The following is a 24,391-nucleotide window of genomic DNA, read 5'->3' as shown; positions in this document are numbered from 1 at the left end:
ACATATATATATATATATATATATATATATATATACATATATATATTCTGTATGTATTCTGGAGTACTAGGAAAAACTGACCTACTTACAATGTTAAAGCAATTACAATGTAAATTGCAAAATGAATAAACAAAAAAAATAATAAAATGAAATAAAACAAAGAATCTTCTAAAAATAAAGTTTTTATTTTTTTGAAAATACATATAGCTCTTTGTTGTCTTTATTCCACACACACACACACACACACACACACACACACACACACACACACACACACACACAGATATACACACACATACATTATATTTCTAAACAACATCCACAATATAATTATAATCTGACAGTAACATTAAATATTTACATTTTAGATGCTTTCATAGAGTAGATGTTCTCAAAGATCACAGTATCAGATATTTTTGTGTTTTAATGTCGAAGGAAAAAGTGCATTTTACAGAAGAGAAATCTGAATGTATAGCACTGTGCAAAACTCAGAGAGCACCTTTCAATTACTAAATTTCAGTATACGCTGAAACAGTAACTTTTGACAGGAAATGAAAAGAAGGGTGGTCTCTGACTTTTGCACAGTAATTTACATTTGAAAATGACATGAAAAAACTGCTTTGTGTGTGTGCTATGGTCTGCGGAATATATGTGGATATATTAGCTGTATCAGTGTGAATGTATTAATGATAGGGTAGAAGTAGAGCATCCAGTAGAAGATGCAGTTACACACAAACTGCGGAATCATAGGCCAGAAAAGTCTCTGAAACAACCATGTGAACGCTGTGGCCAACAAGTGCTGGGAGACCATCCAGAGCACTGACCTACAATTCAAGCATACAGACCAGAATAATGAGGTCATTTTAAAGTCTTCTTCAGTTTACAGAAGACAAAAACACACCAGAAAGATATTAAGATTAAAATCTCCACTACAAAGTAAAAACAAAGCTGTGCTCGGGATGTGCTCATGAACTCTAGAAGCAGAAACATTACCAATTACTCTGTACTACTTAACCAGATACAAATTGGACTGCAAGAAAGACAGCAAATGTTATTAAAGGGCTAATAATAAATATTTAACATTTTTCTTGTAAAGCATTTTCCCCATAGTTTACAATGTTTGGGGATTTGGGTAAGTACTGTGCCTTTAACACTGACACAGAGTTTGAGGCAAAGCTTTGAACAACCTTGCTTAAATGACGTTTTGTTGATTTTATAAGTGAAATAAAGTGAACACATCTTAATAACACACTTAAAAACTATTTTGTCTGCAAAATTTAGTGCACACATCTAAACAGATTGAAATCTGCCATCATTTAGACTTTTTAAAAAACTTAAACTGTAAAATGTAAACAGGTTAAATGTAGGTTTTTTTGTTTTGTTTTTTGTTTGTTTTACAACTCTTATTCCAAAAAAGTTGGGATGCTGTGTGAAATGTAAATAAATGTAAATAAATGTAAACAAAAACAGAATGCAATGATTTGCAAATCTCATAGACCCATATTTTATTCACCGTAGAACATAGAACGCATGTCAGATGTTGAAAGTGAGACATTTTACCATTTCATTAAAAAAAAACATTAACTCATTAATTTATAACTTAATGGCAACAACATGTCTCAAGAAAGTTGGGACGGGGCAACAAAAGGCTGGAACAGTAAGTGGTACTAATAAAAATCAGCTGGAAGAGCAATTCACAACTACATAACTGGGTATCAGCATTTTAGAGAGGCAGAGTCTCTCTGAAACAAAGACAGGCAGAGGTTCATCTTTGTGAAAAACTGGAGAAATCCCTGTGCGCAAAGGACAAGGCCGGCCATCAGCATTGGATGCTTGTGATCTTCAGGCCCACAGGTGGCACTGCACTGAAAACAGACACAATTCTGTACTGGAAATCAGTACATGGGCTCAGGATCATTTCCAGAAATCATTGCCTGTGAACACAGTTCACTGTGCAATAAACAAATGCAAGTTAAAGCTGTATCATGCAAAGTGTCACGATTAGCCCCTCCCAGTCCTGTATGTGTTTGTTTTGGTTTATTCCATGTGCATTTGTTTTGGTGTTCTAGTCCTGCCCCTTGTTTTGTAACCCCTCCCCTAATTGTCTCCACCTGTTTTCCACCTGTCCCTCGTTATCCCTGTTGTATTTAAGCCCTGTGTTTGTACTTGGTCTTTGCTGGTCTTTGTTTGATGTATTGGTCTATGTTTGCTCGTTATGTTTGTACCGTTGGTTGTAGTGTGGTTTTGTCATGTCTGCCCCACGATTTCTCCATATTGGCTCTATGACCCTGGACTGTTCTGACCATGACCCTGGATTTGCCCTCAATAAGAGTCGCTTACCTCTGCACATGCATCCGCTACCTTGCTCCCCGTTACACAAAGAAGAAGCCATGGACTGAGTCAAAATGGAAAAATTTTAAATTCTTTTTTGGAAACCATTGACACTGGGTCCTGCTGGCTCAAGAGGAGAAGGACCATCCAGCTTATTATCAGTGCACAGTTCAAAAGCCTGCATCTCTGACAGTATGGGGTTGCATTAGTGTGTGGGCAGCTTGGAAAGGCACTATAAATGCTAATCAGTACATAGAGGTTTTAGAACAAGAAAGGCTCTCATTCAGACAATGTGTAATGACAATGCTAAACCATATACTGCATCCATCACAGCATGGCTTCACAGAAGAAGAGTCCAGGTGCCTACAGTCCAGACCTTTTCAATGCAGCAAAGAAGAGCCAGGACTGTTTAGCAGCTAGAATCAGCATTCCTCTCTCAAAACTCCACCAATTGGTCTCCTCACTTCCCAGACATTTACAGACTGTTGTTAAAAGAAGAGGGGTTGCTACATAATGGTAGATTGAGCCCTGACCCAACTTTTTTGAGACACGTTACTGCCATCAAGTTCTAAATGAGTTAATATTTTTCATGAAATGGTAAAATGTCTCATTTTCAACATCTGACATGTGTTCTATGATCTATTGTGAATAAAATATGGGTCTATGAGATTTGCAAATCATTGCATTCTGTTTGTTTTTTTTTTTTACATTTATTTACATTTTACACAGTGTTGCTGAATTTACAACCTTAATTCCAAAAAAGTTGTGACCATATGTTCCATTGCAATATGAGATAGATGAGTAAATTGGGTGAAAACTATTAAAAACTAGAAGAAGAAAGTTTGTGAATACCCTTCAAGTTGGCTTGATAAAGCTGTTACTATGAAATCCCTGGTGGTTGCTAATGTGTTGTGGTATCTCAACTGGTTGCTACGGTGTTTCTAGGCCATTGCTATGGCATCAAAAATGGTAGCTAAGGTGTTGGCAAGTATGGCATTCCAAGTGGTTGTTAAGGTGTTACAAGGCAATTGCTATGGCATCCCAGGTGGTTGCAAAGGTGTTGGTAAGATGTTTATATGGTATCTGAAGTCATTGTTAAGGTGTTACTAAGTTATTGCTGTGGGATCCAAAGTGTTTGCTAAGTTGTTGGCTTTGTTGAGACAACTTAACAATAGGAATTCTCAGCTAATAATGTAGCAGTTTGTTGGCTTACGTGATGTTACTGCGGCCCCAGACATTTCGTAAAAGGCAGGCTTCTCGTAGGGTCAGTAATAAAGCGTTCCAGAGGACAATGCGCACTGTCCAGTAATGAACATCTAGCCAATCCCACGCAAAGTCTGCTAGCAGCTGATAGGGCAGGAGGCTATACTTCACCAAAAACTCTGCCCACTGCTTCCAGTTTGGAGTCTCTTGCTGCAAGAGAGTGAGAGAGAGAGAGAGAGAGAGAGAGAGAGAGAGAGGGATGCTTCTGTTTATTGTACATTTATGAGGTTTTTTGTTTGAGAGCTGTGAATTACGGCAAGATATAGACCAATGATTATACACACAGGTAAGTGTAATACAGTTTTATACTGCACAAGAGTCAGAGACCACCCTTTTTTAATTTAAATTCCAGTCAAAACAGACATTAAATAAAAGTAATTCATTTCTAAGTAGATATTTCTGAAGATCAGTCATAAAACAGGGGTGATTCAAATGATTAAAAACTACAAAGAAAATGGGACTCCTAATAACCACCTAGAAGACCCGATAGCCCACCAAAACTGCCTCATCTGATAAACAGCACTCAAAGCTTTCATCTTTGAGAGGGAGGAGACAATCAAGCTGCTTCAGATCTGAAAACATCCACAGCTGTTTCTGTCCATCCTTCTACTGTGAGAAGACAACTCAGCGCTATGGGTCTGAAAGGATGTGGAGCTGTCAAGAAGCTTCACTGAGAAAAGGAGACATACACATCAAACACAGAAGCTGGGCAATGGACTGACCACCCCAGAGTCCAGACCTCAACATCACTGAATCTGTTGGATTACCTCAGAAAATGATCAACCAGCTTCTAAGACTGAACTTTCGAGCTGTGGAAAAAAACATCCCTGCAGATTTCTTTTGAAAAACTGAAAGTGAGTCTTCTGAACGAAATGGAAGCTGTAATAATGGTGAAGAGACACACTTTTATTAAAACATATCAGTTAAGGCTTCTATGTAATTTTCTGTTAAATATCTGTCTTCTGATGATGAAAAAAATCAATAAATTGTACTTAACAACTGTTTTGACTGGAAATTAAATAAACACAGGGTGGTCTCTGACTTTCCATAAGCTTAAACTCAATAACCAAAAATAAATAGTGTTGTTTTTCAGTTTTAAAAATGAAACATGCAGTTTTTGTAAAAAGTACTGTACAAAGTCAGCCCTGGTTTAATAGGGCATTCTGAACACTTCTGTCCTATAAATGCACAGAGACAAACACTAACACACACAATCTTACCAGGTTCCTGAAGGCGAGATTATCTTCAGAACTCTTTGTCAGTGATGGACAGCTGATATGAATGAAGGGCAAGAATGAATCATAGTAGTCAAATAAGTAGATGTAGAGAATGGTGAAGCGTGGGGAGTCGTTCATGCCAATGAGAAGGAAGAGAGACTTTCCTCCATTAACTGCCTAAAGAGGATTCATATAAAATGAACTATTAACACAAATAAATATTTATTAGAGCAATCATTAAAGTTACAGTAATTGATCATTATAAGCCAATTTGTCATATTAAGGTACACACTTAAAAATGGTTCTTCAAGGGTTTTTTACGTAAGAAAATGGTTCTATATAGAAACATTCACATTCAAAGAACCCTTTCCATGATTAAAGGTTTCTTTGCATCATGAAAGCATTCTTCAGATTTACTGAGGATGTGCTGTAGAGGCTTCTATGTAGAAACTTTTTGAAAAGGGTTCTATAGAGCATAAAAAAGAGTTCTTCTACTGTTAAGATGTAAGGATTGTTAAAAAAGAAAAACCCCTTTCAGAAACGCTCTATATAGAGCCATCTATACCACATTTTCCATCTGAAGAACCCTTTCATGAAGCAAAGAACCCTTTAATCATGGAAAGAGTTCTTTAAATGTTTATGGTTATATATAGAATAATTTTTTTTACAAAAGAACCATCATTTTTGTGTAATCTAGAGGAAAAAATATATTTTTAACATTGGATTACAGTGATATATGGGTTTATAATAAATTATTTCTGGAAAGTATATATAAGCAAAACCTTGTATTTCCATTTTATTGTCGTTTTAATTTTTTACATAATTTGAAAATGTCAGTTGGTCTTTACATTGTGCTACAATGTCATGATGTTTTAAAAATGGCTTGAAAATTACTTGAACAAAAATGATGTTCTATTAACTTGCATTCAAAGTTGAAGACATCTTTTCCTTCTCATGTAAAGTGACTATTTTGGAAATTTTGGTTTAGTCTAGGCAACGACAACATATCTCTGCTGTCAGACCAAAACCTCGCATCTCCATAATGATAACTTCACAGCAGAAGAAGACACACTTTACATATAAGTCAAGGGAACCAGACATTTTCCAAGTAATTTTGTGACATTCCTTTTGGTCCATTCATCTTGAAATGTACACAGAAAAAGGAATCCATAAATCACTATCACCCAACAATTAGATTACCTAATTTAATATATAATTGGCAAGATGTTCCCAAGACAAGGGGCAAAAGCCCCCCTTTAGCATACCGTCTCAAAAATATCATTGAGTAAATTTTTCAGGGTAAAGGCACAAACTTGCTCTCTGTAGATTCCCTGGTCAGCACTACTGTAATGTGCAAGAGAGCACAATCATTAGCATTGCAAATTACGAGTTTGGCTGGTGTTTTGAGCCATCTTGTTTGAGATGGGTTTGCAGCAAGCCACAGTTACATCCAAACGCTTCACATACCCTTTTTTAATCAGTTAAAACATTAGTTTTTTGATTTAGCTCATTAAAATTAAGTGTAAAAACAGTTATTCTGCTTTGCTTTTTGGTCATTAAGATATTTACTCAAGGAAAATATTGCTGAGAGCAACCACAGATCAGCTGAAAGTGCTCCTGTCTCCATCCACATGCTTTTGAAGGTGTTTTCCCAGCCCAAACCGAAAGTAAGATTGCAGCACTGCAGCGTCATTCACTTGTGGTGAAAGCATAGCGACACATAGCAGCAGTTCATTTATTTCCCATTTTGCATGCAGCTCTAACTGAAAGTGTGATGTGCTCTGATATCGCATATCTCAATTTGCTATGAGGGCTTCTAAGAAACGGCCGACAAATCTCGGAAGGCCAAGCCTACAGGTTTAGGAATGGATTTTCTCAGAGCAGGTGGGTAACTTTGGAATATAACCCTTCACTTCACAGTAGTATTTGTTACTAACAAAATAACATTTGTATTGTAAGTATCTATGGTACTGACTTTTTCCATATTATATAAATTTACCTTGTATTCCCACAGAGTCTGAGGACGCTTAAAGCCCAACTCCTGCACACGCTGCACTTCTTTCAGCACTGCACGTCTATGAAGCTGGTTTTCTACACTATACGGGGGCTTCAGTAAGTCCTGTTCTGAAAGTACATTCAACAATCTACACACAAACACACACGTTGAGTTAGACCAACACATACGCTCAATCACCTTTTTTATTAGCTTTTGTTATTAACAGTCATTTAAATAAATTCTATTTTAGATTAAGGGAGAGTGGGCACAACACAATTTGGTTGCTGCTGAACATTTTTAAAGATTAATATTTTCATAAGCAAACTTCACATCTTTGTTACAACTGAAAACTTTCTTTCTAGCAGCTGACATTTATGTACAATTCCACCAAAAGCAGAATGAATGCGAGTGCTTCTTTAGACTTGGGACCAGTTGTAATAGTTGCTAATACAGTTCTATGTTGGTTGAAGCAGACAAGATTCCCAGCCTAAAAACAGAAAAATATAAAAGAACAAAAATGAAGAAGCAGTGCAGAAGTCACAAAAATAAAGCAAAAAAGACAGGTGCTGTTGGGGCATGGGTGCATCAAACTCAAAACAATTCCATGCTGGGAGTGGCAAAAACCAAAAAATCTATCCACATCCACAAAACATATGCAAAATAAATTCCAGAACAAATAAATTCCCTGGCATACTGTCTTAACCTGCACTGTACACTTTATATACAGATCACTGTTTACATCTCTTTTTTACCAATAGTACTTCTGCATTTACTGTACTGTACTGCAATTCACCAGCACATTTCTGTCTATATACCTGACACACTTGAATATCTGACTATGCATTAACTGTCTATACGTCCAATACACCTATAACACTTGCCTATGCACATTTTGTCTACGTTCGACACCTGTACCTACTGACCATGCACATTTTGTCTTGTCTTTTACTGTCTTTTGTCTTTGCACTGTTTACGATGCATCTTTTATCACTGCACTGGAAAAGTAGCCCGATAGTGTTTTGTTATACTGTACTACCCTGTATTGTATAATGACAATAAAGTTGAATTGAATTGAATTGAATTAAGAAAAGAAATGGTGTATCAACAGAAATCGCCTGAGAACACCCATATATACAGTATATACACTGCTTCTGTCACCTATTGGTCAGGAAGAAACAGCAGATTCAAATAATCTCTAAACCTCCTTTTCGTATGACCACTATAAAAACAACCGCATTCACATTCAAGTCTGTATACTAAAAATGAACAAAATAAATTTCAGTTTTAGCACAATTTACTTGACATTCATAGTATATTTGGAGAAAAAACTTCCAAAGAATAAACTGCTTTAAATTTCCATGGGGGACATGGACATCTCTCTCAGTTTCCTTTGAGAGAATTTGCTGGAACGCTGGGTTAAAGCCTCTGTCGACATGGATTCATATACCACAAAAAGTGTTTATGAGTGTTAAATAACACATATATTTAAATGAACACAATTTAAGCCACCAGGAGGAAGATCATAATATAGGAGTGAATTTTGCAACACAATGAAAAAGTTTGTCCAACCACTGTGAACATTGCCAGATGATGTTGCCATGGGAATGCCAGAAGGTGACGAAAAGCATGTTTGAATTGAACCTGTTAACTAAAGAAAATATCCATTTTACATTTCGTCTCATGTTAGTTTGTGCCCCACTCTTCCCTACTGATACACACATTAAGCATCATGTTAGTGTTGTACCTGCCGTTGAGCTGTTCCTTGCGGAAGGTGTCTCTGTACGGAGAAGCCCATGGTCCCAGACTCTCCATCCACATGGTCACTTCTTCCGCTGTCCACAAACCCAATGGCTTCCTCACCAACAGCTCTACCTTTGAATCCCCACTGCTCCAGTGATACACCAGAAACACCACCTGACATTGCCAAAAAAACACAGACACAGACATCCACCAACTGCTCACTTTATTAGAAACACCATACATCATGTCACTGGCCACTTAGAAACACCTACTTCTTATGTCTTCTTACTGGCCACTTTTTTAGAAACATCTCACCTCATACATCCACTCAATGGCCACTTTATTAGAAACTGTTATGTTATATCTCCACTCACTGGCCACTTTACAAGAAACAGCTGGCTTATGCGTCCAATTACTGAACACTTTATAAAAAACACTAAACGTATACATTTCCTCACTGGCCACTTTATTAGAAACTCCCACTGACAGATGAGCTACAGTCTCTAACTTTTCACCTGCAAGGAGCTAATGTGGGTATCCTATAAAGTGGCTGCTGAGCATTCAGAGGCACACTTGCGCGCACAAATATTTCTAGTAAATGGACTGATAGTTCCTCCTTGGTATTTCTTGGAATGCTCTCTGGTGAATACTGGAAGAAATAACTTCACTTTTATCTATTCACTCAGGTGACCTAGTGCAGGTGAATTTGCAGAATGCTATGCAAGAATGCTGGTACACAAACACTGCCACACTTCTGTTCAGCAATTACGCCAGACTCCTTGCACAAATGAATTAATATGAGGCAATTAAACATGCACTGAATTATGGGAAGCAATGGAGCTGACAACTACGACCATTCATATTCCCCCAAAATCACATTTAAACATTTAGCATTGAGATAACCTCAAATAGCCAGTTCATACTCATACTTGTATTCATGAATAATATTAATGAAAATTTTGGCAGCTCTTCTGATGGTGTGATTGGTTTAGAAGAATTATCACAAATGACATCAGGGTTTTTTCATCACAGTAACTGCATCATTACGCTAAGCACCGCTCAGTAACGACTTAAAGACTTAACGAATTAAAGTGTTTAGCATATACTAAAACAGAAAATGGACAAATCACATTACATAACTCCTGTAAAGTAATGCTCGGCCTGTATCCCATTTGGTCAGATTCTGAGGAAGAAGAACATGAAATTTTGAGCCCATTCTTGATTCTGAGCAAGGTTTTCGGTCAACAACTAAACAACAAATACAATTCAGCAAACAAAATGGGCTGTGAAATGCTTTACAGACTGACTGGAATAAAACGACAAGTTTTTTATAACTCTTCTTAAGCACACGTGAGAGTAAAGAGCTCTACTTTATCCTCGTTACATTTCAGCTGATCACTTTTAGTCCCGCAATTCTCCTGAACTGCTTTGTAATCGCTTACACTGTTGATAGATGCTGGATCTATTAAGAAGAGCTGCAAAGTTGCGCAGTACTTCAGCAGTTTTTGTAGATTTATCAAAGTTTTTTTTGTTGTACTTTTATTACACTCTTAAAAAATATGGTGCTTCAAGGGTTCTTTATTAAAGAAAATGGTTCTATATAGAACCATGAACACTCAAAGAAAGGGTTCTTTGCATCATGAAAAGGTTCAAAGGTGCAAAAGGGTTCTTGTGTTGTTATAAGTTCGACACCCCAACAATAGTGAACCCCTTTTGGCGCTATGAAGAACCATTTTCAAAAAGGTTCCATATAGAATAATCTACAGCACATTCTCCATCAGTCTGAAGACACCTCTCATGATGCAAAGAACCCCTTAATCACGCAAAGGGATCGTGGTTCTATGTAAGGCCATTTTCTTTAGTAAAGAACTCCAAGCACCATCTATTTTAAGTGTATGCTATATTGGGTTTAGGCTACTCAGTCCACCTCAATTAATGGTAAGTGAACCAGTGAACTGATTTTATGCATAAAAAGTCATAAGCACATTGTTTACATCATGTCAAGGCACTTGTGATAGTGTTTCCAAATGGAAAAGATATATGCAGTGTATTTATCTATTATGTATGAAAATAGCCAAAAAATATTTTTGCGTAATTAGCATTTTAAATAAATTTTTTAATGAAACAATACGTTTCAAACGTATATTCCATATAAAAATATACATGTCCAAATATTCCTTTTCCACATTGATAAGCACAGATGTGTCACTTACGGTGACCGTGGTGAGTGCAATGAGGACTCCAGAGAAGAAGCTGCCAGTGCCCAACCATGGCCGCCACTGCACTGGTGGAGGGGCCCGATGGAGGACTTCATGCTCCAACAGCTGGAAGGCCCGCAGAGCTTGGACAATGGCTGGGTCAGCCATAATGGTCTGCCTTCTCCTCTCTACATCAGTCCGAAAACGCATCTCCACCAGATCCCTGCAGAGAACACAGACACATTTACTTCAGTACACAGACTATTTCTACCAACACTGAAAAAGAGTGCTACATTGACTTGACTTCATTCAGATGTGTACATTCAATCCGATTAAACATTTGCAATAACGACAGACACGCCTCTCAGCCAGTCACAATCGTTTCTACACACCACTTCCTCCGTCACACGAAGGACAGATCTGCTCAACCAAACCTGCAGGGAGGATGGTGGTGGCAGTAAATCAGTTAGAATTGTTAGGATCAGAAATAGTGGAAAGTATAGAATGTGTAATGTCTCATGCTATCCTGGTCATCTGGAGGGTGGAGATGGTTTTATTTCTTTCCTGAAGCTGAAAACGTTTATATAGAGGATGCATTTTAATATGATATCTAACAATAACAATGCTAAGATCAGTTAACTAAGCTAGCTGCTGAGAGTTAGCTCGATAAATCAGTTGTTGCTCATATTTGTGATTAAAAATGTTATTAGTTAATATTAATGCACACATACATGCCATCATATGTATTGTTTCACTGACGTTTGCTGAAAGACCTTGTGTGAAAGACTTTGAGTTCTCATCACATAGCGCTGCTCTGACTAGTTCCAGTATTAGTGTTAGCATTAATCTCTGCTCATCCGAAAGGGCAGCTTTCTCAGTCCAAACCTCCTTATTAGGCATGAAAATCTGCCACTTTAATGTCAAGTGGCTAAAAGATTCCCCTGGTATTATTAATATAAGCATGGTTTCCATTTAATTAACTTAAATTAACTTACATTCATATTTTGTTGGTTCTCAGACAGGCACGGCTGCTATGAACAATCTGGTAAAGCCAGTTTATTTTTTTATTGAAAAATGACTTAAATGTTCTCTATGTGTGTCTATATTATACTTTGTGCTACTAATTTCTTTTGTCTTTTTGTGCAAGTGTTATGGATTCTGCCATGTGGCCTGAACACAAAGTTTGACACACATTGGTGGTGTGACCACACAGTGGTTGGTGTGGTGTAGTGGGTAACACCTCTGCCTTCTATGCTGGAGACTGGGGTTCAAACCCCATCTGGTCAGGTAGCCTACATTATACCAATAAGAGTCCTTGGGCAAGACTCCTAACAATACCTTCGACTACCTGTACAAAAATGATCAAACTGTAAGTCGCTCTGGATAAGAGCGTCAGCCAAATGCTGTAAATGTAAACATTGCAACAGTTAGTAAGGTGTGTGTCAGAAATGCGCAAACTGTGAATTACTGTGGTGTAATTTAGAGTTGCTTTTTAAATTGGCTAACAAATGAGGATATTTTTATTTGAATACTATTATAAGTTATAGTATAATTCTAACATTCAAAAATCCATGTAAGTGAATCTCTGCCTTCAAAGAATTTTTACACCTAATAGGCAGGTGTTTTTAATCTGGGTCAGTCTTACCTGAATGAAACGTTGATTTTGGGAAAGCCTCTCCAGATCTGGCGGCACTCTGGACACTCATTCTTGCGTGAGGCCTGACACCACAGAGCCAGGCAGTGACGGCAGAAGTTGTGTCCACAGTTGAGCGTAGTGGGATCCACCAGGACTTGATAGCAGCAGTGGCAGGTGAACTCTTGCTGTGGGAGGCCTTCATCATCATCATCATCATCATCATAATCATCATCACTGAGATAGCCAAGCTCTACTGTGCAGTCTTCTGGATTCTGCAAGTTGTTCATTTGTGTGGTTGTCGAATACAGCAGTTAATCACCTGCCAGCATGAACATGTGAATTACTGCATGGTATACATGCATTTACATAAAAAAGCACAGCAAGTGTTAATTCTGCACTTTAGGAGTTCATTACAGCAAATATTGCAGTTCATTCTTAGAAGTCATAGTTATCACTGGCAACAACAAAAGCATGGCTGGAGAAATTGTGTGGAATTTATTATTATTTGAATTTAATTAAATGTTATTGATGAAACTTTTACAGTCATTTTTTGTGAAAAGTAAAAACCTGCAATGTTTTTGCCAAGTTTTTGACAAAAAACAGAAAAAAGGTGGAAATCTGTCAATACAGATAGTGCAGTTACTATGTGGTTAATCATGTTATCATGTAATTACATTTAAGTAATAAAGCAAAACTATATATACTATATACTTATGCAGTTTATTAAGTTTATACTATAAGTGATAAAGTATCTACTATAAAAATTCAGTCATTACTATGAATTATCCAACTACAAAATTTCTGAAACTACTATAAATTATTCAGTGTCTACTGTAAAGTATCCAGTATTTACTGTGACATTCAGTAACTACTGTTAATTATTCAATATATATTAGAAATTACTCAGTATATACTACAATTATTCAGTAATTAATACAAATTGCTCACTAAGTACTATAAATCATTTAGTATGAACTATGTGACTCAGTATCTACTATAAATTATTCATTCAGTATATGCTATAAATTCCTGCAACTACTGTGGATTATATCTGTATCCACCATGAATAATTCAGCATGTACTATAAATTATTCAAGAACTACTAGTCATTATTTCAATGTACTAGCATCCACTGTAAATTATGTAGGAACTGCTATGCATTATATAGTAACTACTATGAATTATTCAGCATCATATGAATTACTCATCATCTACCCTCTTAAAAAAGATATTTGTTCAAGGGTTCTTTGTTAAAGAAAATGGTTCTGTATAGAACCATGACCACTCAAAGGACTCTATGCATGATTAGATATTTTTGTAAGATAATTTAAGACAATTTTTAAGATACTTTTTAAAGTGTGTACTATAAACAATTCAGTAACTACTGTGTAACTAATGCATTTGTTCTGCGACTGAGGCATTGAAAAGCGGGCTCACATACAGAGCCTCAAAATTAACAGGCTTAATACAATAATATAAGAGTTAATCCGACTATGAAAGAAATAAATAAGCATAAAGAGTTCATTCAGCACAGATTGTGCTGTATGTATGTCATGTAACCTGTATATCATTGGCCTAAAATAAGGTCCTGCAGATTTACCATTCATATCATCAAAATTGCTGCCTAAAGCATAGATATTTAGTGGGGTGCTTTATATTGTAATAAAAAGGCACCTCTGACGTGGACAAACTTCCAAGTTTGAGAATTTAAAAGGGAAATTCTTAATCCTTAAATTATTAATAATCTCAAATCTCACTCACAGCAGTTTGATGTGATATTGTTCATAGTGTTGGTGATAGTAACCAGACATCCAGAGTTAAATGCATCTAAAAGTGTTATTACACAAAATGGTTATAAATAAATTGCTTGATGTCTAAAACATTATTTTATGATAGTTGCGAGATCAAATTTAGGCCTAAGACATATTTTACAAACTCATTCACAACAGAGAGGTACATGTAGGGCATTCTAAGGCCAAATAGTCCCCCCCAAAATACATAATTTTTTAATATGCAATGATGATGGTAAAATACTGGTTCATTAGGAAAATTATGTCATGTAAAGAACACACATAGATTCTGTGGTGATTTTTTGATAAATAAATGGCTATATTTGTGTTGTAGACATCAGGACCCCTGGTTCCTATCACTAAAATATCAATCATTTCCCATCAAACCACTTAGAATTACTTGTTTTTTAATATAAACTACTAAATTCTGCAGACATGAACAAAATTGTTTTTCCCTTTAAAATTTTCCCCTTAATGGTCTCATGGTCATAAGCCAGCCTATAAAGATGCAGCCACAAGGTTTATGGTATACTTTTAAAAAAGATGGCTCTCCAAGGGTTCTTTAGTAAAGAACATGGTGCTATATAGAACCATGAACTCTCAAAGAACACTTGGCATGATTATAACCCTCATAAAAGGGTTCTCCGGATAGATGTAAGACGGAATAATCTTGGAAAAGGTTCTATATAGCAGCAAAACACGTTCTTCTTTTGTGAAAGCTTGTAACAATTTTCCTTCCATTATCAAAAAAGTTCTCTATAGAACAGAACATTCTTCACCAAGCTGAAGAACCCTTTCATGATTCAAAGAACTATTTAATCATGCTAAGGGTTCTTTAAATGTTCATGGTCATATATAGAACCTTTTCTTTACTAAAGATCTCTCGAAGAACCATCTCTTGTGTAGAAAACTGAGTTTCTGTGGTTTATTTGAATTTTAAAAGGTGACAGTTCACAAGTGTCAGTCTAATCAGTCAATAAAGCGCTGTTTAACTAAAACTACAGAATTCTGTTTATTCTGGCATGTCAGTTTAGTCAGTTTGGCACTAACAGAACGTCAGTAACATTAACTGCTCAGAAAAGCCAGCTAGAATATAAGCAGAAGTCTAAAGAGAGCGATCATTTCAGGCTTGTTTGTTACTTACGTTACCCTGGAGAAGTGCACAGGCGGCAGTGTGATGAAGCTCTGGTGGAAATGAAAGCGGAACTCACTGAACACTGAATTAAAAACCTCAAAGCTGGCAGTAAAGCGAAAGTAACACCCACTAAACATAATAGTGAAGTTGGCAGTAAGCTCTGCCTAAAACCTGTTTTCCTCACCCTGACCGATTCATCTGACTGAAGCCCTGTATCAAATGTTTCCATTACTGCAATGTAAACAAACAAACAAAAAAAAGCTGGTTGATTTTAAATTTTGACTTCATTGAACTTCTGGTGCCCTGCGATGGACTGACGACCTGCCCAGGGTGTATCCTGCCTTCCGCCCAATGACCGATGGGATAGGCTCCAGCACCCCCTCGCGACCCTGAGGGAGTAAAATATGTAAGGGCTCAGAAAATATGTGTGTGTGTGTGTGTGTGTGTGTGTGTGTGTGTGTGTTCTGGTATTCATCACATTGTGGGGACAAGATTCTGTTTACACAGTCACGTCATGGGGACCAATTGCGGTGTGGGGACAAAAAACCTGGTCCCCATGAGGGAAACCATTTTAGATGAATAGAAGAGCTCTTAAAAAGGTGCCTGTGAAGTTTTTAGCTTTGACCCATACCGCATGTTTGGAACAGAGTGCGCGTGTGTGATGGCGCCCCCTTATAGTCCCCGGCTGGTACTGCACCCACTGCTCTGCACACACACGTATTCCAAATATGGTCAGATACCGCCCACTTCCTGGTCCCCATTAGGAATGATTTCAGCCAAATAAAGACATTTTCAGTGTTAAAGGTGACAATCCACACTGTGGACAAGAAAGAAGAATATTTGCAGGCGATGCCACCTGAAGAGCTAAGACCTTGTGAAGATGAGCAAAAGTGAAACACAAGGTAAGCACATTTGTATGACAAACCAGTATAGATAGATAGAGAGATAGAGATAGATAGCGAGAGATCACTTTTAATACAGAATAAAGAGGGAAATTCTTCTATTGCAGCAGTACAAATACAGTATAGAGAAAAACAAGCCCAAAACAGGGGCAAAAGTATTGCTGTACACTATTTACAGATGCATTAATTGAAGTAAAGATTAATAAAACAATAAACTAAAACAACAATAAATAAGTGTTAAAATCACATTCATGTTATGCAGTTGATAATGCAGTGGTGCATGTCCCCTCCAGTAAATGAACCAAGTGACTGTAAATGATAACCCATGTTAACAGTTGTGCAGTATCAAATATTCACGGATGTATAACCAGTGTTCAACCCTTAACTTAGTTAAATAGCTCTAATTATTCTGCAAAAGAGCTAGTTAGCTGTAATTAACTATAGCATCTGGGTGTAAGCCTCAGATGTTTTATTACGTTTCTCCAATTAGTTATTATTATTGATATTGTGAATAATATTAGCTAGTTGCATGTAATTCAATGTGAGTTTATGCAAATCAAAAAGACACAATTTTTTTTAAAGAACTTTCACCTAATTGATTGCATACAGAGGTATGTGAAATTTTAGTAATTTTCTGGCCTTTATAATTTTATGATTTTTATTTCACTATGATAAATTCAGAATCACTTTTACTATATTTCCAAAAGTATTTGCTCATCTCCTTCATAGGCATATCAGCTTGAGTGACGTCCCATTCTTAATCCATAGGGTTTAATATGATCTCGGCCCACCCTTTGCAGCTATAACAGCTTCAGCTCTTCTGGGAAGGCTTTCCACAAGGGTTAGGAGTATTTATGGGAATTTTTGACCATTCTTCCAGAAGCGCATTTGTGAGGTCAGACAATGATGTTGGACAAGAAGGCCTGGCTCACAGTCTCCGCTCTAATTCATCCCAAAGGTGGTCTATGGGGTTGAGGTCAGGACTCTGTACAGGCCAGTCAAGTTCTTCCACACCAAACTGGCTCATCCACGTCTTTATGGACCTGCTTTGTGCCCTGGTGTGCAGTCATGTTGGAGCAGGAAGGGGCCGTCCCCAAACTGTTCCCACAAAGTTGAAATTGTCCAAAATCTCTTGGTGCTAAAGCATTAAGAGTTCCTTTCACTGGAACTAAGGGGCTGAGCCCAACTTGGTTTCAGCGGTGCAGCTGGTAGCTGCAGCAGCCACTTCGGGAACAACAAAATGGTGCTTGTGCTTTTTGCTACTTTGGTTTACTGTTTGTTGTGTAACCCCACCAAGACAAATCATCATGACTGCTTCACCGTCTACCTACACCAGAGCCTGCTACAGCTGAGAAACCAACCACAGTCTCTGCTCACAAACGAACTGTGGGAAGAGCTGTGCGAACTAGGCCTGGTATGATCCACGGCACTGCATGAGCCTGCTGGCAATGCACAAGAAGGCAGAAGCAAGGCAAGTGCTGTTCAGCTCGACGGCCTGTTGTGCTTCCTGTGAGGACAGAGACGTGAGTTGAGCGGTAAGACTCAAGGAGTGGGCCTATGTGTTTACATCAATAGTGAGTGGTGTAAAAACGTGGCGCTAGTCTCCAGTCACTGCTCACTGCTGGTGGAGTTTGCGATTGTCAGAGCCAGGCCTTTTCATTCGCCTAGAGAGCCGAGTTCGCTGTATATAATAGTGGTGCATATAGCTCCCAGTGCTAATGCTAAGGCCGCACTGAACAAGCTGTTCAGTGCAATCAGCGACCTCCAGAACACAAACTCAGACAGTTGCCAGTGATTTCAACCATGCCAATCTGAAGTCAGTACTCCCCAAATTTCACCAGTATGCAGACTTTGCAACCTGTGGGGCTCGCGTGCTGCATCTTGTTTACACAAACATCCCCAGCGTGTACAGGGCTGAGCCCCGCCCCCACTATGGCTACTCAGACCACATCTCTGTGATGCTCATCCCAGCATACAGACCGCTCATCAGATGTGCCAAACCAGACCAGAAGCAAGTGAGAACCTTGCCACCAGGAGCTCTCTCTGCTCTTCAGGACTGTTTTGAGCACACTGACTGGGAGATGTTCAGAGTAGCAGCTACTACCGGTGACTCCATCAACCTGGAGGAGTACACAGAATCAGCGACTGGCTACATCAGCAAGTGCGTTGATGATGTTACAGTCTCCAAACTCGTCACAAGTCACCCCAACCAGAAACCATGAATGACTGCAGAGGTGTGCATGCTGCTGAGAACCCAAGACAAGGCTTTGAAGTCAAGGGACAAAGCAAGCCTCAGGGTGGCAAGAGCCAAGCTCTCCCAGGCCATCAAAGAGGCTAAGCGCGCCTCCTCAAAAAAAATCCATGATCATTTTCAAAACACTGCTGACACACGGTACATGTGGCAGGGCATCCAGGCCATCACCAACTACAAGTCACCTCCACCTTCTTATGACAGTGATTCCTCCCTTTCAGACATGCTTAATAACTTCTGTGCAAGGTTTGAGGCACAGAACGGCATGATGGTAAGGAAAACCACACCTCCTCCAAGTAAACAGGCACTGTGTCTGTCCACTGCTGATGTGCGGAGAACTCTACATAGAGTCAACCCATGAAAAGCACCAGGATCCGACAGCATACCAGGCAGAGTGCTCAGAGAATGCGCCGAACAGCTGGCTGATGTTCTCACGGACATATTCAACATCTCTCTGAGCACTGCAGTCGTTCCGATGTGCTTCAAGTCCACCATCAACATCCCTGTGCCAAAGAAGCCTCCAGTGTCCTGCCTCAATGACTACTGTAACTGTGAGATCTCAGTTAGTCAGGATGGGTAAGAACACCTCCAGCACCACCACACTGAGCACCAGTGCCCCTCAAGGCTGTGTGTTTAGTCCACTCTACTGATGGCAAAGTACAGCTCAAATCTCATCATCAAGTTTGCTGATGACATGACTGTGGTGGGTCTGATCAGCAAAAATGACAAGTCAGCATACAGAGAGGAGGTGCAGTGGCTAACGGACTGGTGTGGAACCAACAACCTGTCTCTGAATGTGGACAAAACTAAGGTGATGGTTTGGGAATTGCTCCACCTCGGATTGCAAGACCCTACCGTGTATAGTGAGGACAGCTGGGAAAATCATCGGGGTCTCTCTCCCCTCCATCATGGACATCTACATCACACGTTGTATCCGGAAAGCCACCAGCATTGTGGACGACCCCATCCATCCCTCACAGGGACGCTTTGCATTGTGCTTCGTGGTGTAAAGCTTGGATGCAGCTGCTCGGCCATGGAAACCCATTCCATGAAGCTCTCTACGCTGTTCTTGAGCTGATCTGAAGGCCACATGAAGTTTGGAGGTCTGTAGTGATTGACTCTGCAGAAAGTCGGTGACCTCTGTGCACTATGCCCCTCAGCATCCGCTGACCGCTCTGTCATTTTACATGGCCGACCACTTCGTGGCTGAGTTGCTGTCGTTCCCAATCGCTTCCACTTTGTTATAATCCCACTGACAGTGGACTGTGGAATATTTAGTAGTGATGAAATTTCACAACTGGACTTGCTGCACAGGTGGCGTCCGATCACGGCACCACGCTGGAATTCTCTGAGCTCCTGAGAGCGACCCATTCTTTCACTAATGTCTGTAGAAGCAGTCTGCAGGCCTAGGGGCTCGGCTTTACACACCTGCGGTCATGGAAGTGACTGGAACACCTCAATTCAATGATTTGCAAAGGTGACTGAATACTTTTGGCAATATAGTGTGTGTGTATGTATGTATGTATGTATGTATGTATATAAACACACAATTATACATTTACATTTTAGTGACTTTAAGTGAATTCATAGAATACACATAAAACCACAGATTTTGACCTAGAGTGCTTTATAGAGAAATGTAATACAATTAACTTTCTTTTTCTCTGCGCGTTACGTTGGCAGACTTTTAATTTGAAGCCACGTGTACCTTCATCATTAACACAGCTGGCATTAAGCTGTACATTCAGCAGATAGAAGTGATTTAAAGCCCAGAGGTCAGCAGGCAGGGAGGCGTTGAGAGGTGTTCAGTAAGTGTCCAATGTTTCTGTGAAATGTACCGAACCGAACCCGGCAGAGTTTTGCGTGTTATGGAGAAACACGTTCATAAACCTTTCTCGTGGTAAGAATCGTGCCCTGGCTAAAGTGGGCTGAAGATGGCTTCCGTTTCGCCAACGTCTAGTTCGAATTTTGCCGTTCCACCTTAAGCGGTGCAGCAATTACATTATGGCGCCTCAGTTCTTATAACATTAACTGCCGCTTCATTTAAGGTGGAGCGGGCCAGTTCGAAACACAAGCCAGTTCCAACCTCGCGGTTAAGCTCTTAATCCCTTCCATTCCCGGCAGCCGCGGCTGAAGTGGTTTGTGCCCTACGACGTTAAAACAACATATTTCGGCGTTGGAGCATCAGCAAGTAACAAAACCGAAGGGAAAAAGTCAAAGCACTGAAAGCTAAACCGAGCTAAACCAAAGTGAGAGCATTGGGCCAGCTATTTAACTGAGCTCGAGGTCTTAGGCTTTACTACTTTTTACTGCACAGACCAGGTTGACTTTGCAGCCCAATTTCATGGTGTCATTCACTTTACTAGGTTGTTAAAAACAAACAAACAAATAAAACATCTTGATTATAGTTTATTTCACAGCTATATTTTATATAGATATTGGCCCTGAGTGATTTAACACTGGGCATGGTAAACCAGAAGCTGGATAATACAAACCAGTTTTTACACTGAACTCTACCACATTCCCATTTTTGTTTTATATTTGAGTTTCATATGTTACTCAAAGGCTTTTCAGAGGTGGTGGCCTGAAAAAATGAGAAATCTTGAAAGTATGCAGTTCCTTTGCTGTTGAAGTATCTGGGTATAAGAAATAAATTTTAAAAATCATATATAGGTAATCATTGTAAAGTTCTCAATCCTTAATTAAATCCATTGATAACTAACTTGTGAAATATTTCCCTGCAGTTTGAAATGCCACCCCGTATCAGTCCCCTTAAGGATGCAATTCAGCACGTTGTTTCAAAGACAGACAAAACATGCAGACTAGAGGTGAAATACATCAATGCAGTGAAAGGTAAGGTGGTGTCTGATAGATTTATTAGTTAGTAATTATTAATCTAACACTGGTTGGGTGATATACCAGTTCATGTGGTTTACCAGGTGAAACTCTTTTTAAGGTATTAGTTTTGTCATTACTTTTATACCAGTGTGCATGTAAATGCAGATAACACAACATACAAACAGTGCAGACCTCACTGACTCCCTCACCTCTTGTGTAGTGAGCTGCAGTAAAAGTCAGTCCTTTGTGGTAGCCATTAATGTAAATATACTAAACTGTGATATACACCAAAAGCATCAGTAATCTTAATTATACCATGATATAAATTGTTGCCCATACCGCCCATATGAGCATCTGATGCAAACCTTCAGGGTACATTAAATAGGCACTATATTGCTGTCTATCTCAAATGAGCGACCATCTGTTGAGGTCAATTTTTGTGTTTTTTTTTGTGGTTCATATTACCATAGACAAATGAATAATGGTAGAATAGAGAAAAGTTTTCCTGTTTTGTTGAAAATGTTTTTGTTGTGTTTTACAGGACGTGGTGTATTTGCAAAGGGTTCAATTTGCAAAGGAGATTTTGTTGTTGAATATAGAGGAGATATGATAAATGATGCAGAATCCCAGAGAAGAAGAAAACTTTACCACCCGTCATGTGCTGCATTTATGTTTGCGTTTAAGTGGAGAGGGAAAACATGGTGGTAAGATTTCAAGTTGTTCCTAAACTACACTCCTTATACTGAACTATACTACGCTAAACTAAGTGATACTCTAATTTTGGTGTAATATATTGTGTAAGCCCTTTTTTATGTTTCCATCTTTATAAGTATTGATGCCGCTAGAGAAGATGGATCATTTGGACGGCTAGTTAATGACGAACACCAACATCCAAACTGTAGGATGAAAAAAATTGACGTGAATGGAAAACCCCACCTTTGTTTGTTTGCCTTGAATGACATCAAAGAAGGAGAAGAAGTAACTTATGACTATGGAGGTGAAGATTGCCCGTGGAGAACAAAGGTATGTTGCACAGTACACAGTAAACAGAACGGCTATCAGTGTTTCAGAATGTATTAAATAACCTTGTGCTTGAATTATAGTTTGAATAAATTAGAAATATGTTTGTCTCTATTACTTTGAGAAAAAAATCTGCATAACAAAATACCAATCAAAATACCAATTATTTTAGATTAGTGAGTGTGTTTACATGCACTTAATAATCTGATAACTGCAGAATAACAGACTGTGTCAGTAACTGATTCACTTTGTGTACATTTAATAATCTGATAATTGCAGAAAATCAGATTGTGTCAGTATCTAATTCAATGTGTTTACATAGTCTTGAATAATCAGATAATGGTGAAACTCTGGATCTGCATGAGTTAGACAGGAATCGGATTTCTGCTTTATAACTAATTCTTATTAAAAATGTTGCAGGTGGGTGAAGAAACAGCTAATGATGCAAATGTAGAGAACTCCAACCATCCCTTCCATTTAAAGACTGGGGATGAACATAATGTGAAAACTCAGCAGGTATAATAACAATTTTAAATCAAATGTTTAATCGCATACAGATTATGTAAAACAGTGTGGTTGGTTAGTGTAGTGGTTAACACCTCTGCCTTCTATGCTGTAGACTAGGGTTCAGTCCCCGCCTGGGTAAACACCCTACACTATACCAATAAGAGTCCTTGGGCAAGACTTCTAACACTGCCTTCGCCTACTTGTGTAAAATGATCAAATGGGTTAGGGTTAGGGTTGAATTTTAAGTCGCTCTGGATAAGAGCATCAGCCAAATGCCATAAATGTAAATGTAAACAGAAACAGAAGCATATCACTAAAAACTGCCTTTATAGATAAGCAGCATACAAGCTGATACTATGGCGGCATGCAACTTCGGACGGACCCTCCTCTCAAAGTCTCAGATGGATGATGCTACTGGTCCAACCAACACTACTCAACAGGTACATTCATGTTCATAGCTTCAATTTGACCTCTACAGTCTTTCTTTGTCAAGTTTTTTTAGTTTTGTTATTTTAAGCATCGAAAAGGAGGAAGAAATTTATTTAGACTGTGATCTAGTGTGAGTCAGTAAACCCGAACACAGTTTAATGATGTGCATACAGTAGCTTAGTGGTAGTGGGACAGGTAGAGCAGATTTGAACTTTCACAGGGATTTTTATCTTGGTTAATTATCACTCTGTTCTGGACGCTCACGACGTCCCCACAACACACCTTCAGTCAGTGTGTGAGCAGAAGGTGTGTTTGAATGGATCGAAACAGCGTTTGAAAACTTGGATAAAAACTGGTCCCCACAAGGAACTTTAGCATAGAGTGTGAAAGGTGCCCATAAAACCTGTTTAGGGTGTGTAAAGGTGGTCAGAGCTTGGCTGGGCAGAAAGAAATTTTTTATGATTTTACTTTTTTTTTCTCTGAAGTCTGGTGTATGTTGCCATGCATCTCCTCTAAGAGATTTTGTCTGAAGAGGCAGTCAGTGTTTTTGTCTGTCATACAGTATTTTCATCAGATTGACCTTTTTTCCTATGTTTTAGTTTTCTAAAATAGTGTCTTTATGAAATATGCATTTACAGATAAGCAGCGTTACAGATAATGCTATGGTAGCGCACGACTCCCGTCCTTCCCTCCTGTCAAAGACTCAGATGGATGATGCTACTGGTCCAACTAACACTACTCAACAGGTACATTCATGATTCATAGCTTCAGTATAGAGCTTTACAGTCTTTCTTTGTCACGGTTTTTTTAGTTTTGTTATTTTAGCATCCTAAAAGGAGGAAGAAATTTATTTAGACTGTGATCTAGTGTGAGTCAGTAGACCCGAACACAGTTTAATGATGTGCATTACAGTAGCTTAGTGGTAGTGGGACAGGTAGAGCAGATTTGAACTTTCACAGGGATTTTAATCTTGGTTAATTATCACTCTATTCTGGACGCTCACGACTGTCCCCACAACACACCTTCAGTCAGTGTGTCAGCAGAAGGTGTGTTTGAATGGATCGAAACAGCGTTTGAAAACTTGGATAAAAACTGGTCCCCACAAGGAACTTTAGCATAGAGTGTGAAAGGTGCCCAT

General features: G+C 38.6%; 2 protein-coding genes across 3 annotated transcripts; one reads left to right on the top strand and one right to left on the bottom strand.

The window, feature by feature from the left end:
• Nucleotides 1–249: 249 nt before the first annotated feature.
• LOC108427773 (bifunctional apoptosis regulator-like) lies at nt 250–15,621 on the bottom strand. Of its 2 annotated transcripts, none has more exons than XM_017698245.2 (8): nt 14,143–14,160; nt 12,391–12,700; nt 10,761–10,968; nt 8,552–8,721; nt 6,811–6,955; nt 4,815–4,988; nt 3,545–3,744; nt 250–824 (listed from the first exon to the last, which is right to left on the bottom strand). In XM_017698245.2, the coding sequence occupies exons 2-8, from the start codon at nt 12,666–12,668 to the stop codon at nt 632–634; spliced, it is 1,368 nt and encodes a 455-aa protein (XP_017553734.1). In that variant the 5' UTR covers nt 12,669–12,700; nt 14,143–14,160; the 3' UTR covers nt 250–631. The 2 variants fall into 2 exon arrangements, with proteins under 2 accessions (XP_017553734.1, XP_017553733.1); XM_017698244.2 differs by lacking the exon at nt 14,143–14,160 and adding an exon at nt 15,316–15,621 and having other exon boundaries at nt 251–824.
• A 4,294-nt stretch (nt 15,622–19,915) lies between these two features.
• On the top strand, nt 19,916–24,011 carry LOC119264073 (histone-lysine N-methyltransferase set-1-like). Its single transcript, XM_037541473.1, has 7 exons — nt 19,916–19,936; nt 21,204–21,312; nt 21,839–22,001; nt 22,128–22,320; nt 22,738–22,833; nt 23,157–23,264; nt 23,892–24,011. The coding sequence occupies exons 2-7, from the start codon at nt 21,210–21,212 to the stop codon at nt 24,009–24,011; spliced, it is 783 nt and encodes a 260-aa protein (XP_037397370.1). The 5' UTR covers nt 19,916–19,936; nt 21,204–21,209.
• The last annotated feature ends 380 nt before the right edge of the window (nt 24,012–24,391 follow it).

This window comes from Pygocentrus nattereri, chromosome 9 (genome assembly GCF_015220715.1).
Source record: "Pygocentrus nattereri isolate fPygNat1 chromosome 9, fPygNat1.pri, whole genome shotgun sequence".
NCBI classification, from domain to species: Eukaryota; Metazoa; Chordata; class Actinopteri; order Characiformes; family Serrasalmidae; genus Pygocentrus; species Pygocentrus nattereri.
This window is presented reverse-complemented; position numbering and strand designations above follow the sequence as displayed.